The sequence below is a fragment of the Mobula birostris genome, chromosome 11 (assembly GCF_030028105.1).
Source record: "Mobula birostris isolate sMobBir1 chromosome 11, sMobBir1.hap1, whole genome shotgun sequence".
NCBI classification, from domain to species: Eukaryota; Metazoa; Chordata; class Chondrichthyes; order Myliobatiformes; family Myliobatidae; genus Mobula; species Mobula birostris.
In genome coordinates, this window is record NC_092380.1 from 65,599,782 (window position 1) to 65,615,039 (window position 15,258).

The 15,258-nt window shown below is 37.4% G+C and overlaps 1 protein-coding gene across 4 annotated transcripts in view; it reads right to left on the minus strand.

Moving 5' to 3' along the window:
* Positions 1–15,258, minus strand: part of LOC140205152 (synaptotagmin-7-like) — a 553,316-nt gene that overhangs the window by 97,520 nt on the left and 440,538 nt on the right. The window contains exon 7 of one of the 4 annotated variants that reach the window (XM_072272428.1): positions 7,257–7,379. The exons of the other annotated variants lie outside the window; for them this stretch is intronic. Within the exon in view, the coding sequence (XP_072128529.1) occupies positions 7,257–7,379 (123 nt within the window). The remainder of the gene's footprint in view (positions 1–7,256; positions 7,380–15,258) is intronic. 4 annotated transcript variants of the gene reach the window in all.

The window sequence follows — 15,258 nt, forward strand, 5'->3', positions numbered from 1 at the left end:
TCCTACTCTGTTGACCAATGATTTCTCCCAAATGCCCAAAACATTAAATAATAATTATTGCTTGCATCGTACTGGGGACCATTTTATTGCCACACTTCTACTTTCCTGTGAATGATCCATATATTTTTATATTCTAATATTTGGTGGTTGCATGTGGGTTAAGATGCTGCAATGATGATCAGGGTGGTGTTTTGTGGGTGGGTCATTAGGGCCTGAAGTGTGCTGGGGGGAAGGTGTCTGCAGGGAGCAGTTTCATCAAAAAATATTTGCTACTTATAGTACACCTACTCTCCCACTGGTTCAGCTTTCCTTTGTCCATCCATAATTTCAGAATTCCTCAGAGGACAAACATTTTGTAGTGAAGGAACATATAATTATTATATGAAAGAAAACTTTTAAGCCCGTGTTTTTTTCTGTATTTATTCAGCAATTTAAATACCAAATAGAAGAGAACATTACTTTGCTGTTCAGTTTTGAATAGAAATTAAGAGGTTGAAATAAAATTAACTTTGAAAGTAAGAAGACATTTAATTTTTTTGACTAAAACGGTAAAGAGACTGAACTTCAAAGGGCATAAGAACTGGCTTCAATATTATTTCACGAAGCTAGAATGGTGGGGGAGATATTCAGATAACATTTTCACTTCTGATCAGTGGCACTTTTATTAAGATTTTTCTGGATAAAATTAAATAGTCTTATACTCATTATGCAGGTTTACATGAAAGATAGTCATTTCATAAGGTTAGGAAAGGGTGGAAATGTAGCCATAGTGTAGGCCATTGCAGTTCAAATCTGTATCTTCCGATGGAGAAGGGGAATTCAAGATTCAAGATTGCTTAATGTCACTTCCAGTACACAAGTGTACAGGAGAATGAAAGAATTGTTACTCTGGATCTGATGCAGCATAAAAATCACACAATAAGATAAAGAAAACAATAATAAAAAATCATAAACATATAAATACATAAGAGCTTATATACATAGATTGATCATACTGCATGTACATAAACTGACACTAGAAACAGGGGTGTTTGTATATAAGGTGATTCTGATAGGAAATGATAAAGTAGTGGTAGAGAAGGGTGTGGTGGAGTGGGTAAGTGGGTGGAAGTTCTGATCAGTCTTACTGCTTGGGAAGAGTAACTGTTTTTGAGTCTGGTGCCTGTCGTGGATGCTACATGGCCTCCTTCCTCATGGAAATAAGACAAACAGCCCATGAGCAAAGTGGGCTCCTTCACGATATTGTTGGCTTTTTTTTCCGGCACCTTTTTGTACATACGTCCTTGATGGTGGGTAAGTGATGGGCAGTTTTGACTAGCCATTGTAGAGCATTCCCGGCCGCTGCAGTGCAGTTTCTGTACCACACAGTGATACAGCATCTCTACTGCCCATCTGTAGAAAGTCATGAATATTTATGTACACAGTCCAGCTCTCTTCAACCCCCTCAGAAAGTAGAGGCATTGGTGAGCTTTCTTGTTTCTGTAGGATAGATGCAAATATTGGCAAAATAAAATTTGGAAACACAATCTGATGGAAGTAGAGATATTATCTTCCTGCTTATAACAGCATTATTTTCTAGAACATCTTCAACAAAATGAGTCCTGATAATATCTCTATCTTCTTTTTATGTTGGCTGGGTAAGGAAGATCAGTGGAGTTTGATGATAATATTGAGGAACATTAAAAAAGAAAGTTTATGTTTCTTATACTTTTTCTTTAAATGACGAAGCTGAATATTGCTTTTAGTTTGCTGGTTGTGTGGAATAATGGACAGAGCAGCTCACTGCTTGAAGAGCTGAAGCTACATTTTGTGCAATCACCAACTTACAGCTCTCATTAAGAATCAATGATTTTCTCAAGATTGGGAAGATTTATATAGTTCTGCAATTAATATATAATTATAATGTTTTATTTTCACAGGCTGGGTCCTTTCCTTTGCTATTTAGATACAAGTCTGTAAATCATTTCAGTATGGGAATTAGCATTTCAAGGAGTAAAATCAACAAACTTCCTATTTGTGACCTACACTGTAAAATATCTATTACATTTACAGAATAATTGTTTACAGCACTGAAAGTTTTAGATTGCTGAGAATAGGAAGCTTATGTAAAAGAAGAAGAAATTTCTAAAAGAAGAAAATCTCAGTAAAGGGGGAGATGTAAAGATAATGAATGGGATGAAAACTGTTAAGGGGAAGGTGTTATGTTTAACCTAAACAGCTCAGCAAGTCAAGATCGGATACATCTTAGTGATGTGAAAGTGAAAGTTACAGAAAGCCCAACCATGATGTCGAACCTTTCCAAGATGAAGGCGAAGTGCCTGAGGAGTATAAAATAGCACATGTAGAACCGTTGCTCAAAATGTGCTGCACTGGGCATCCTAATCTTTATTAAATTCCATGTTAGAAGAATTGAGCTTAGAACTAAAGAACCAGGTGTGGCATGGAAATTGAAATGGATGGTCAGTGTCTTCTTTCCAGGTTAGGGAAGTCTAGAATTAGAGTGCACAGAGACAGGAAAAATTTTAATGAGACATGAGCGACTAGTTTCTCCACACAGAGGATAGCGAGTATATGGAAAGAACTTCAGATTGAGGTATATTAGTCAGTGATGGGGCCATTGTCTTTTTGATATACATTAGTGACATAGATGTGGGTTTATCTGGTAATATTTTCAAACTTCTGGTTGATAAAAGCTTGTGCACTCACCAGACAGCAAGGAGGATAGCACTAGACCACAAGAAGTCAGGTTTGCCGATAAGCTAGGCAAATGGCAAATGAAAAGGGGTGGCACGGTAGTGCAGTGGTTCGCACAATCCTTTACAGTACCAGCAACCCGGTTCAATTCCTACCGTAGCCTGTAAGGAGTATGTACATTTTTCCTGTGACCGCGTGAGTTTCTTCTGAGTGCTCCAGTTCTTTCCCACAGTCCAAAGACATACCAGTTGGTAGGTTAATTGGACATTGTAAATTGTCCCGTGATCAGGCTCAGCTTAAATTGGGGGACTGTTGGGTGGTGCGGCTCGAACGGCACTGAGTCTCAATAAATAATAAATAACTAACTTTTATACAAAGATGTGAGAAATAAAGCACTTTGGCAGAAAGAGAGACAGTATAGAATAAATGGCACAGCCTTAAAGGATGCGTAGCAACAGCGGTACCGGAACACACACAAGTGAAATCATTGGAAGTGCAAAAACTCACCAACAAAGAAAGTGGTAAGGAGCAAACAACCCAGTGATTCATATATGGAGGTATGCTGTGAAAAGCACGGCAGTTACATTGAACCGGTAGAAAAATGATGATTCGGAACAGCTGGTGTTCTCCAATTTTAGTTGCCACACTGGCGGAGGCACAGGAACATTTTATGCAAACCTTTGATGGTGATTTTCAGCTACAAGGCAGAGGTGGCAAAACTGTGATTGCTTTGCTTAGATGAAAGGAAATTTGATTGAACCTTGATCTGTTTTGAAAGAATTAATAGAGAAACATTAACATATGGTTTAACATCCAGGGAAGACAGGCATAAATTATTGGAGATCAGATATGAAGGGAATATGCACCTTTATATTTTATGTAGGGTACAGTAATGATGTAGAATTCATTGGCTGTAAGGGTGTTGGAAAAAGCCATTCTGTGATTTCAAAAAAAAAACATCATTTTCAGAGCTATGAAAAATGAGCAAGAGAATAGCATTGGCAGGATACATTTAATGTCAGCCAACTTAGACTCCAAGAACAAGTTAGCCAATTTCTATGCTGTGGTTATTCTATAATATCATAATTTTACCATTATTTCTCTTTATGGAAAGAATTATGATACTATAAAATAGCCACAATACAGAAAGTTCCGACTTCTATATTAGTCTTTCCTCCAACCCACACAAACCTCCTCTTGGAAAACATTAGCCTACCACATGTGATTCTCTCCTCACTGATACAGTGGCAACACATAGGAGGTTAGGTGGACCAGTTAGTCTAGCATCACTGGCATACCACTCCTGGAGATTTGTGGGTCTGGAGAACAGCAATATTGTATACTTGTAATTGTCTATAAGTAGGAAGGCTGGAATGTTCTATATTGTCAAAGTGGACCAGCTTCATAGAATGTATCAGAAATCACTCCCTGGATGAAAGGGTTTGTAAAGTCACCTTGTTCTGTCCCTTCCCTTCTGATAAAGTGTTATAATCTTGCACAGTACCACAATTTGCTTTGTTTTTATCTTCCTTTTAGCTTCCTTCCACGGACTGTGATGCATGTCAAAGTTTAGCTAGTTCTTTGTAAAGCTGAAAAATGCTTCCATATATTTTTATAAACACCCCTATGCTGTCATTTTCACTACCATTTATAAAAACAAACAAGTGTCCACTCCTTTCCCTTTCATAACTTAACTCATTGTTAAGTGGACATTATTATTTTATATTTAATTTGCTTGAGGTTTAAACATACCCTTTAACATTTTTCACATTCCCTTTTATTACTTTTTGTTTTTCACTTCTACACCACACTTTTTACATCATTTCTGAATTATATATACATGGCAAAATATAGTTGTATTACTCTAACCCAAATTCAATTGCTTTATTTCAACATTAATTCACAAAAATATACCCTCTGAATGACAGTCTTATCATAATTAAATAATGTACAGTATAATATTTCATATGTAAACATCCCCAAAACTGAAATCATTCTTTTCTCTCACTGAATCTTCAATCTTTCTGTTCTAAATCCATTATTCCACTAACAAATGAACCCTAACAATTCTTCCAATTTCTCTCTTACTTCCAAATTAGTTTCTAGCCTCATTAAATTCAGAGAGCTAATTCAAATAATAATCCCTTCCTTGATGCAATAGAAACACATTGAACCAAGAAGTAATATTGGATGCATTCAATGAAACTGAATCCGCATTGACAATGGCTGGTTCCAATCTTCCTTGGAACAACTGTGATTGCATGATAGTACAACTCTTCTTGTTCCCAATGAATTTCTGTAAATTGTATGCTGCTTTCTCTCCTCATTCTGTCCCATTATTTTATGTTCTGTAAACACTAAGAATTGTGATATTTCCTATCTTATTACTCATCTTTATCTATATTGATTTCTTTTCCACCAAATCCTTAGAATGCTCTTGCTTTCAAGTACTGTGACAACCTTCTTGAAATGAGTTCAAGTAAATTTGAATCCTGCTTAGGTTATTAATATTTTGAACTCTGTTTTTGTGTTTAGGATATTCTATGGACTTATATAAAGATACAATTCTCTCTGCTTTTTATGGGAATATAACTCTTGAATTGCACTTCCTTCTGATTTATAGTGCATTTATCAGATTTCGGTCTTTTCTCTCTGCCCTGTAATAAATTTCAACATTCTGCAGCTTCCCCTTCCCCCACCTGCTGAACCTAGCTCCTCACTCCTTATTCTGTTTATGAAAAGATACAAACCCTGTGAAAGATACAGACTTCTGGAGGTGGTATTCCAGTGTTTGGGGTGGGCCAATGTCCTAAAATCTGGGATTTCAACTCAAAATCTACCTGGCTCCTTACCTTTTATTGTTGCTTATAACCTTGTTTTTTGTGCAAGATATTGAACATCCACCTTAATAATTTTTAATATGGCTTGGTGTTCAGTTTTCTTTGATATTATTCCTGTAAAGGACCTGCAGTGTGTTACTATATTGAATGGAATGTGTGAATATCAGTAACCGCTGTTCCACATTTATCTTTTTCTATTCTTGTCATTGGTACTGATTCCTATTTATCAGTTCAATACTTTAAGGGAGCCGTGGACCTGCTTCATGTTTTATAGCCCTATTTCCCATTTCTTCTCCTTCACCCATTCATTCTGACTTATTGTAGACTCCATTTAGTTGTTTAAAAGTGACTGAACCTTATGCTCAGAGGTTTAGATCAAATGTACAGGTGAATACACTTTCTACTTTTGGACATATTGGACATACAAACCCTCTGGTAATCTGAGCAATTTATCATCTCGGCAGATACTTCAGACCTTTTGGTGACTTACACAGATCAAAACAGAGAACCTGTCAGTGTATGTTAAAAATAGAGATGATCAATTCAATGCACAAGGGTCACTATAAATTGAAAATTCTGCATGGAGCAGGACAAAATAAAAGATTTCTCTGATATATTCTGCAGCAGATCCCACACACTACTCAATGAAAATCAAAAGCAGGAGGCAAATCTGATAAATCAGAAAGAAAAAAAATGCTGCTGGTATTACTTGAAAAATGAAACCATACCAAACCTTAGTTTAACTGATTTGGAGCGAACTATAAATAGCTGCTAAACCATGCGTAAGGAAAAAGCCATCATTAATGAGAACTCTTGAGAGGAGTTACTTAGGTGGAGAAAGTAAAAATGTTGTATAAATAAGTGGAGATAAATCTATTCTGATTTGTTGCTGATTGATAAGACCTAATGAGACCAATATTGCTTAAAGGTTAAATAGAAATTAGTGGTGTCATGGAGCTGAAAAATAAAGAGTCATTATGAGTGAACAACTCAGCCGGGAATTACTGATGGAGAAAGAAAATATCTGCAATTGTTAGATGACAATGGGAAAAATATTGAGAGTTGATGCGATGTAAGGTGAGGATATAATACATAAGCAGAAGTGATGGTGGTAATCTGCATGGATACCTCCTGTACAAAGCAGAACCGAAGCTAAGATCAGAGGAGAAAAGAAGGAGGTAAGTGGAAAAAAAAATCCAGACTTATAAACCATTTTAAAATGGAAAATCCAACATCCAAGGTATAGCAGTTTTGCACTTCACAGACATGGTAAGTAAGGATTTAAAAGTACAGGATTGGAAATTGGACTGACTAAAGATTGATACTAAATGGATTTCTTAGGAGAAATTTCATAGTTTGACTTTCAATTTCATCATTTTGCATTCAGTGGTAATTTCTACCTTGTGCCTTTAGTAATGCCAACTCATACTATGGCAAGCCTAAAATAATCAGGTTTAAAAATTATGACACTGATTATGAGTGACTTTTTAAACTCTTGCATCATTGACCTTTTTAGAAAATACACACACACAAAACTGGTTCCACATTTTCAAGGCACTTGCAAATTGTAGTCTTTTTACTTATACCGAATCTTGCACTCACACCTATGCACATTTACTATTATTAATTTTCCTACAGAACACACACACAATTTTTTTGTTTAACTCATCTTCTCAATTTAGACTGTGATCAGTTTTCTTCTCCTTTTTGTCAGATTCATACCTTTTGTCTGACTGCATGCCTTGGTTTGGTTGGCTGTTGCTGGTCTGTAGATCGGGAATATTTGCAAAGTCATCCTGTTCTGTCAAACCCATAACCAGGGAAAGGACCACCATCCGGCCTTCACTGAAGAAACCCATTCAGAGGAATCAGGCAGGGAGAGAAAGGCAGGAAAGACAGAAAGATTCCAATATACAACAGGTAGAGGTAAAACTCTGGTCTGGACACAAACTGTATCAAAAAGGGATTAGTTTGGAATTAGGATTGCAATGTAGATGGACGATATGGGGAACAGGGGTTGGAGATAAGTGTGCATGCCATGAAAAGAGGAGATCGAAGGAATGTGTACATTCCTTTTAGATTCAGCAAAAAAGGAATACTGCCATAATAATGCATTTTCAGGTGCATGAAGCGACAAAATTAAAAACTCATTCATAGTTAGTTTGAATGGATTTGTTCTGAAGATCTGCATGAGACTGCAAATGAAGATTCCTTCAAATTTCAAACAAAAGGTGTTCTGGTCTCAGCTGGAATGGGAATAAGGACACTACAATAGGCCTCAGTACCTTGAGCTAAGGAGGGTTCCTGCTTGATTGTTATCCAATAACTCCTGCTGGAAAGTGTGAATGGGTCAAGATCAGTCGAGGACAGGATTGGACTCTGCTGTGTCCGCACAGTCGAATAGTCTGTCTGTCTCAAATGTCTTGTTTGTTTAAGTTGCAAAAGAATAAATTGCATGTTAGAGATAAATTGTAATTAAAAAAATAAAGACAATGTATAAAACATTTGGAATGAACAGAATCGGTAATAAAACATTGAACTCCAGTTCCCAAAAACCTCATTCTTTGACCTCTGATTAATGTCACCAGATGTATAAGGTGTACCATTCTTCAATTCCAGATATGAAACCCTTTTAAATTTATCTTTGCTTTCCCTTATGATGTTGACTTGACATCCAATCCAACAGGTGTTTGCCATAGATTTATCCGAGTGACCATGAGATGTGTATGATCCTGGATGGTAAATGCTGGGGGTGTGGGATGCACTGCAGATAAGTCTGATCCTGTCCCTACACACACACATTGCAGCATGTAAGGGCTCATAAGCATGAACCCAAGATTAATTTCCCTCTTGGTAGCCTAAAGGTGCTGAGGCAAATTGGAGATGAATAGCTGAGATCAGCCAGGGGATTGAATGTGGGACCTTCCTGGTCTGTATGTCTCAGTTTAATACTTGGTAGAGGATTTTTTTTAAAACTAAAACACCAGGAAAGCCCATCTTCAATTAATTTATTTAGAACATACTGGGAAATTTAGCTTAAAAAAATCAAGCCCAGTTTGAAGCCAGGTAGTAACTATCATAGGGGAACTTAATCTGAGTAGAAATCAGAGACCAAATTTGATGTGTCAAAAGGTTTAACAAACTGTTTTGCACACTCATTCACAGTTCGTTGTGTTTACTGGTTGCATAGATATATTCGCACACTTGACAAAACAGAAGAGAATCCTATAAATTACATCAGACTATCTCCAGTTACTGCTGAAAGAGGTGCAGAATCAAATTTTACAACGTTCATGAAAAAATAATAATCAGACCAGTTAGCAGCTCTGTCAGCTTTAAAATGAAATTGTTAAAGTGAATACAAATATTTTAATGGCTGAGGTATGGCATGAAAAGTATTAAAAATAATTTAAAAAGCATTAGTTAAGTATTACTCCGTGGTCAGATCAGTATCACGATACATCCAGAATCAGGCATTGCCAAACTTTCAGGTCAAGGTATCTGTATAATACACTTCTGGGTTTTTATTAATTATTTCTCTAATTGTTTTCCTTCCACAAATGCTCTTTTCGGAATTTCAAGCATCCGTGTTCTGTTAGTAGCCAAGGAATACTAGTTTGACTTTTTCCATGAATCTGATGTTGTATTGTTCTTAGTTAACATGAAACATCTGTTTAATTTAATTTCAAGCTTTTAAATTTTGTGAGAAGGTGCACACTTTTCATGCAAGAAAAATCCTAGTTTCTAATCAGGAATTACAAAACCTGAAAGATTTGGAGGACCAGTTTGCTTTTAATGTGACAGTATAGAATTATGAACCTTAAACAGAAACTGCTTCAGCAGATAATGGTGCTCTCACTAAAATAAACCCCATGTCAGTAAAGGAAAAGGGTCAGTCTGATACAGAGGACACGCCTGATAGGATGTATGGGCACTGGACTTTTGAGTTTACTACATAATAGAGTTGATCTGGAGAAAAAATTGTTACAAAAGTTGAGTTCTCAAAAATTACATACAACTTTATCAACTTCAAAACAGCATAACAAATACTGAATGATATACTTAGACATCATTGAACAAAATAAACCCTGACTTGATTGACAGGTATGGGACACTTTATGCAAGAATTTTCTCATTCCTCAAGGCAGTATATTTGAACTTAAGTGTTTGGAAGAAGAGGGGAGATGGTGATTACAAATCCTGTATTAGCATTGTTTCTTTTTCAACCCCAAGGACTTGTAAAGGAGCATATTGTAATTCACCTGCTCCATAGTGGAATACTAACACTAAACAAGAATTACTTACTCCCCAACTAAGAGAAGAATGTTTACTTAGTAAGATAATCAGATATGAGGAGTAGGTGACACGCAGAATGATGCAAAACAATAATGAACCTGAATTTTTGATCTCTTCCTCTCTTTTCCTTTATCTAGAACCTCACCGGAGTTTATCCCTTTGCTTCTAGATAGCCCAGTGAAAATATTCTGTTAAATTGCCTGCACAACACACACCACGTGAAGGAGCTTGATTGTATAACTAAACCTGATCACATTGTTACTCAATTCCTTATACTTTTTCACTTTTCAAACTTTGACTCCTCTGCCAAGTGATGCTTAGTCCAGTGCTTCTGTGGCACCAAGGTAATCTAGAAGTTACTACCTTTGAGCTCATGGGTTTTTATTCTAGCTCCTGATAATTTGCTTTCTACTAAGTATAGTGCTCAGCAATGTCAATTGAAAGGCCAGTTAATCATCTTTTGATAGTCCAGTAAACAAGCTGTTATATAGATTCAATAAGTCAGACAGCACGTGTGGAAGCAAAGGGACATTTAACGTGTTACTCAAGATCCTGCATCAACACAAAATGTCATCTTATCCCTTTTCCTTCACAGATGTTGCCTGACATGCTGAGTTTCTCCAGCAACTTATTTTTTGCTCCAGCTCCCAGAATCTGTAGTCTCTTGTGTCTCAAATTTGGATAATATTGTTGGAAAAAGGAGAATTGTCTGGTATACTTCCTGCTCATCCACAAGAAAGGAAAAAGACTTAAGCAAATTCCCCTCTTCCCTTATTGCCAAAACATAAATAACTGCAGGAGTTCTTTCAGAAAACATCCTTTTTTCCAATTTAGACACTTGAAGCCTGAACTATCTTTGCTGATCAACTTTGAGGGGGTCTCTGATGAATCCTTTGCATGGAACGAAGTTAAGCAGAAGCCAGCATTGACCGTAATGCCTCAAACTTATTTCTGTAAGAGCAAGTCTGCTTTCCTAACTTACTCAGATCTCTCAAATATATTTTCTGTATTAAAGGAGTTACTTCACTCTTGACTAAACTCAACAACTATCCACACTGAGCCACTTGAGTAGATAACTCACAATATTTCTTTTTACCTGAGTCTAAAATGACAAAACCCTTATTGGTTCTGGGGCAATTGGCCTCTCAACATTTACTTAAAAGGCCTTGAAAATCTCAGCAAAACCACCACTCATTCTTCAAAATTTCAGAGAACATAGTTGTACTCTTCTGCTAGGATTGCCTCTCATCTCAAAAGTCAACACTACATGGCTTAATAACATGACTCTAAACCGTATATATGGCTGGATCAAAAATACACTCAGCTGAGACCTCAACATCTGCCTGTATAATTTCAGCAAGATTTCATTATCCTCCCACCCTAATCCCTAGGCTGAGATTCCCTAATTAATCACTTGATCTCAATGTTAAATTTCTGTGATTCTTGACCAATGACATAGCAATCACTTTTAAATCACATCCAATCAAAGGCCCAGGGTTCATCTCAAAACTTTGCAATTAGCCAAGGAAAAGGGGGGATGGGGCCTACCTTCTCTTAGAGATTATTATTTTGCAGCACGGTTGAGAACTGTGATATGCTGGTGCAACCCATCATATGATGCTCAATGGAAAAACATTGAGGAGAGGATACCTTCCATCCCCATACAGGCAATTTTGGCTGATAACAACCTACAAAGTTACATAAATACTATTGATAACTCATGGGTGAAATGGACTCTTAAAATATGGAAAACTATTATAAAAGAGTATAAACTAGAGAGAGACATTGCAATTCTTAAGTGGTGTGCATATGACTTGGATTTTACGCCGAATAAATTGGATGCTAGATTTAAGGACTGGACAGCTAAAGGAATAACAGCTATTTGCAATATAATGAAAGAAGGAACACTGTTCAGTTTTGAAAAGCTCAAAGAGAAACACTTATTGGAAAAGCAAGACTTTTACCGGTATTTACAGATGTGACAGTATGTTAATAGGATGGTTAAAAATGTAACCAAGGCAAGTACATGTCTGATAGAGCTATTTAGAAAAGCATATAATTCAGACAATGGTATTAAGTCATTTCAAGGGTGTATACAGGTTTGTCAAATCTTAAAACACATTCGACTTCATACATTAAAACAAAATGGGAGAAGGAAGGAGAGATAATAATATGAGGAAGACTGGACAATAATATGGAGGTATCAGTGGAAGTGTACCAGTTCACAGAAATGGAGGGAGTTCGGGTGGAAAAATTTGATAAGATATTTTATTACACCCTCTCAGAAATCCCATTATGATAGTAACCTCCCTGTTTGCTGGAGAAATTGTGGAAATCAAAATGCAAACCATTATCATATTTTCTGGGAATGCCCCGTTATCAAAGACTATTGGAGTGGGATACATAATGCCCTACAAGACATCTTTAAGTTTGAAATACCCTTAGAGAGTAAGACCATATATTTTGGGTCCATACCTCAAGAATGGTTGAAAAGAGATAAATATTTAATGAATATACTGCTGGTGGCTGGTAAAAAGACCCTTACCAGGAAATGGTTATAACAGGAGAGCCCAACCTTAAATGTATAGATGGAAATTACAATTGACATTTAGAAAATGGAGAAACTAACAGCATCTGTTAATCATAAGTTGGAACAATTTGATTCATACTGGGAAAATGGTTTAACTACATAACTCCTCATAGGCCTGATTTTATTCTCACAAGTCAATGAAAAAAAGATCACTCCCTACTTTGTACATAGTTTTCTTCTTTCGATTGTTCTTTCTTTCCTCTCCTTTCTATAAGTGTATACCTCAGATAAATATTATGTGGAGATTTGTGACATATATATGATATATATGTACAGTATCTGAAATACATCTTATGGAAATGTTTGTTTGATGATGAACTTCAATAAAAATAAATTACAAAAAAAAAATCACACCCAATCTTTAACATTTTAAAAGTTATTCTACATACTATATTTAGTCAGAAGTGGCTAACTTTACTTTCCTTGGCATTATAACTCCAATCTCTTGCCTATACCATTTCAATCTTAGTCCTGTTCGTGGTTTAATTTCCATTCTTGTTTTGTCTCATCAGCAAACCTAGATGCACTGCACATAGTGCCCCTAACTATGCTATCACTGATTACAAGCATCTAAGGGTCAAGAATAAATCCTTGCGATATTCCATTAGCTATAAATTGAAAGCTTGCAAATTATCCATTGTTCTGCTTTCTTCTACTAAACTCTCCTAGTTTCACAATTCCCTAATCTCTTGCAGGGCGTCAACACGGAAAGCTTTTTGAAAATCTGAACCTGTTGTAGAGTCATACATCATAGAATCAGGCCCTTCTTCCCATTATACCCATGCCAAACATCAAGCATCTAACTATAATAATCTCAGTTATCTATGGGTTTCTGTGCTTTAGTAATTCAAGTTCTAGTCAAGATACTGCTTAAATATTTTATATGTATCTGCCTCCACAACAGTGTATTCCAGATTCTCCTCCAACAGGGTGACAAATAAATAATCACTTGATGCATTTACGTTTGGAATGGTCTGTATGAAACGGCCTGCAAAACAGAGTTTTTCACTCACTCTCAGTATGTGCGACAATAATAAACCCATTACCGATCAGTGTGAATCCAAAACTATGCATAGCAGTCCAGCTGTGGCCTAACCTATGTCTTATTAACTTGTGCCATAAACTTCTCTCATGTTCTCTGCCTCAGTGAATAAAGGCATGAGCCTCTGCATTCAACACAACACTCTCTGCAAATTCCAGCACCTCCAATGGGACCTTACCAGCCAACATATCTTTATCCCCGCCCCAAACTCCGTTTTCCACAGGGATTGTTCCACCCATGATTGTCCATTCATCCCTCCCCACTAATCTCCCTCCCGGCACTTATCCCTGCAAATGGAAAAAGTGCAACACCTGCCCATTCAGGGCCTCAAACAGTCCTTCCAGGTGAGGCAACACTTCAGCTCCATTCACCGATAGTAGAACTTCCCGTTGGCCAAACATTTTAAGTCTGATTCCCATTCCTGTTCCGATATGTTGGTTCATGGCCTCCTCTTGTGCCACAATGAGGCCACCCTCAGCATGGAGGAGCAACACCTTATATTCCATCTGGGTAGACTTGAAACTGATGGTATGAATATCGATTTCTCATTCCAGCAAAAAAATTCCCTCCCCCTCCTCTTTCTTCTATTCACTCTGGCCCCTTACCTCTTCTCACCTGCCTATCACCCCCACCTCCCAAGTCTCCTCATACTTCCCTTTCTCCTCTGGTCCACTCTCCACCCCTGTCAGATTCCTTCCTTTCCAGCCCTTCACCTTTCTTACCCATCTGTCTCTACCTATCACCTCTTTTTATGCTGGCATCTTCCCCCTTCCTCTTCAGTCCTGAAGAAGTGTCTCAGCCCAAAACTTCAACTGTTTATTCATTTCCATAAATGCTGCCTGACCTTCTGAGTTCCTCCAGCAGTGTCTGTGTGTGTTGCTTTGGATTTCCAGCATCTGTAGAATTTCTCATGTTTATGAAGTAACCTGTATGCCAGTTTTACCACCTGATTTACTTGTGATCAAGAATCCTTGGAATTGTACGGGTAGATTTCTCCGTTACTCAACATTCCCTAGGGCTCTACCATTCATGGTGTATATCCTACCATTACTAATCCAGACTAAGCGTATCATCTTGAAGTTTTCAGGATTAAATTCCACCTACCATTGTTCTGTCCCTCTAAACCATCCTGCAGCCAAATACTGCCTTCGTCATTTTTAATAACACTACTAAGATAAGTGATAACATATCCTCTTCGCTGACGATCAATACTGGCACACCTCAGGGGTGTGTGCTTAGCCCACTGCTCTACTCTCTATATACACATGACTATGTGGCTAGGTATAGCTCAAATACCATCTATAAATCTGCTGATGATACAACCATTGTTGGTAGAATCTCAGGTGGTTACAAGAGGGTGTACAGGAGTGAAATATGCCAACTAGTTGAGAGGTGCTGCAGCATCAGTAAGACGTGAGAGCTGATTGTGCACTTCAGGAAGGGTAGGATGAAGGAACACATATCCTTATAGAGGGATCAGAAGTGGAGAGAGTGAGCAGTTTCAAGTTCCTGGGTGTCAAAATCTCTGAGGACCTAACCTAGTCCCAACATATGGATATAGTTATAAAGAAGGCAATACAGCTGCTTTGCTTCATTAGGAGTTTGAGGAGATTTGACATGTCAACAAATACACTCAAAATCTTCTATAATTGTACTGTGGAGAGCATTCTGACGGGCTGCTTCACTATCTGGTATGGGGGAAGAGGTGACTGCACAGGACCGAAATAAGCTGCACAGGGTTGTAAATCTAGTCAGCTCCATCTTGGGCACTAGCCTACAAAGTACTCAGGACATCT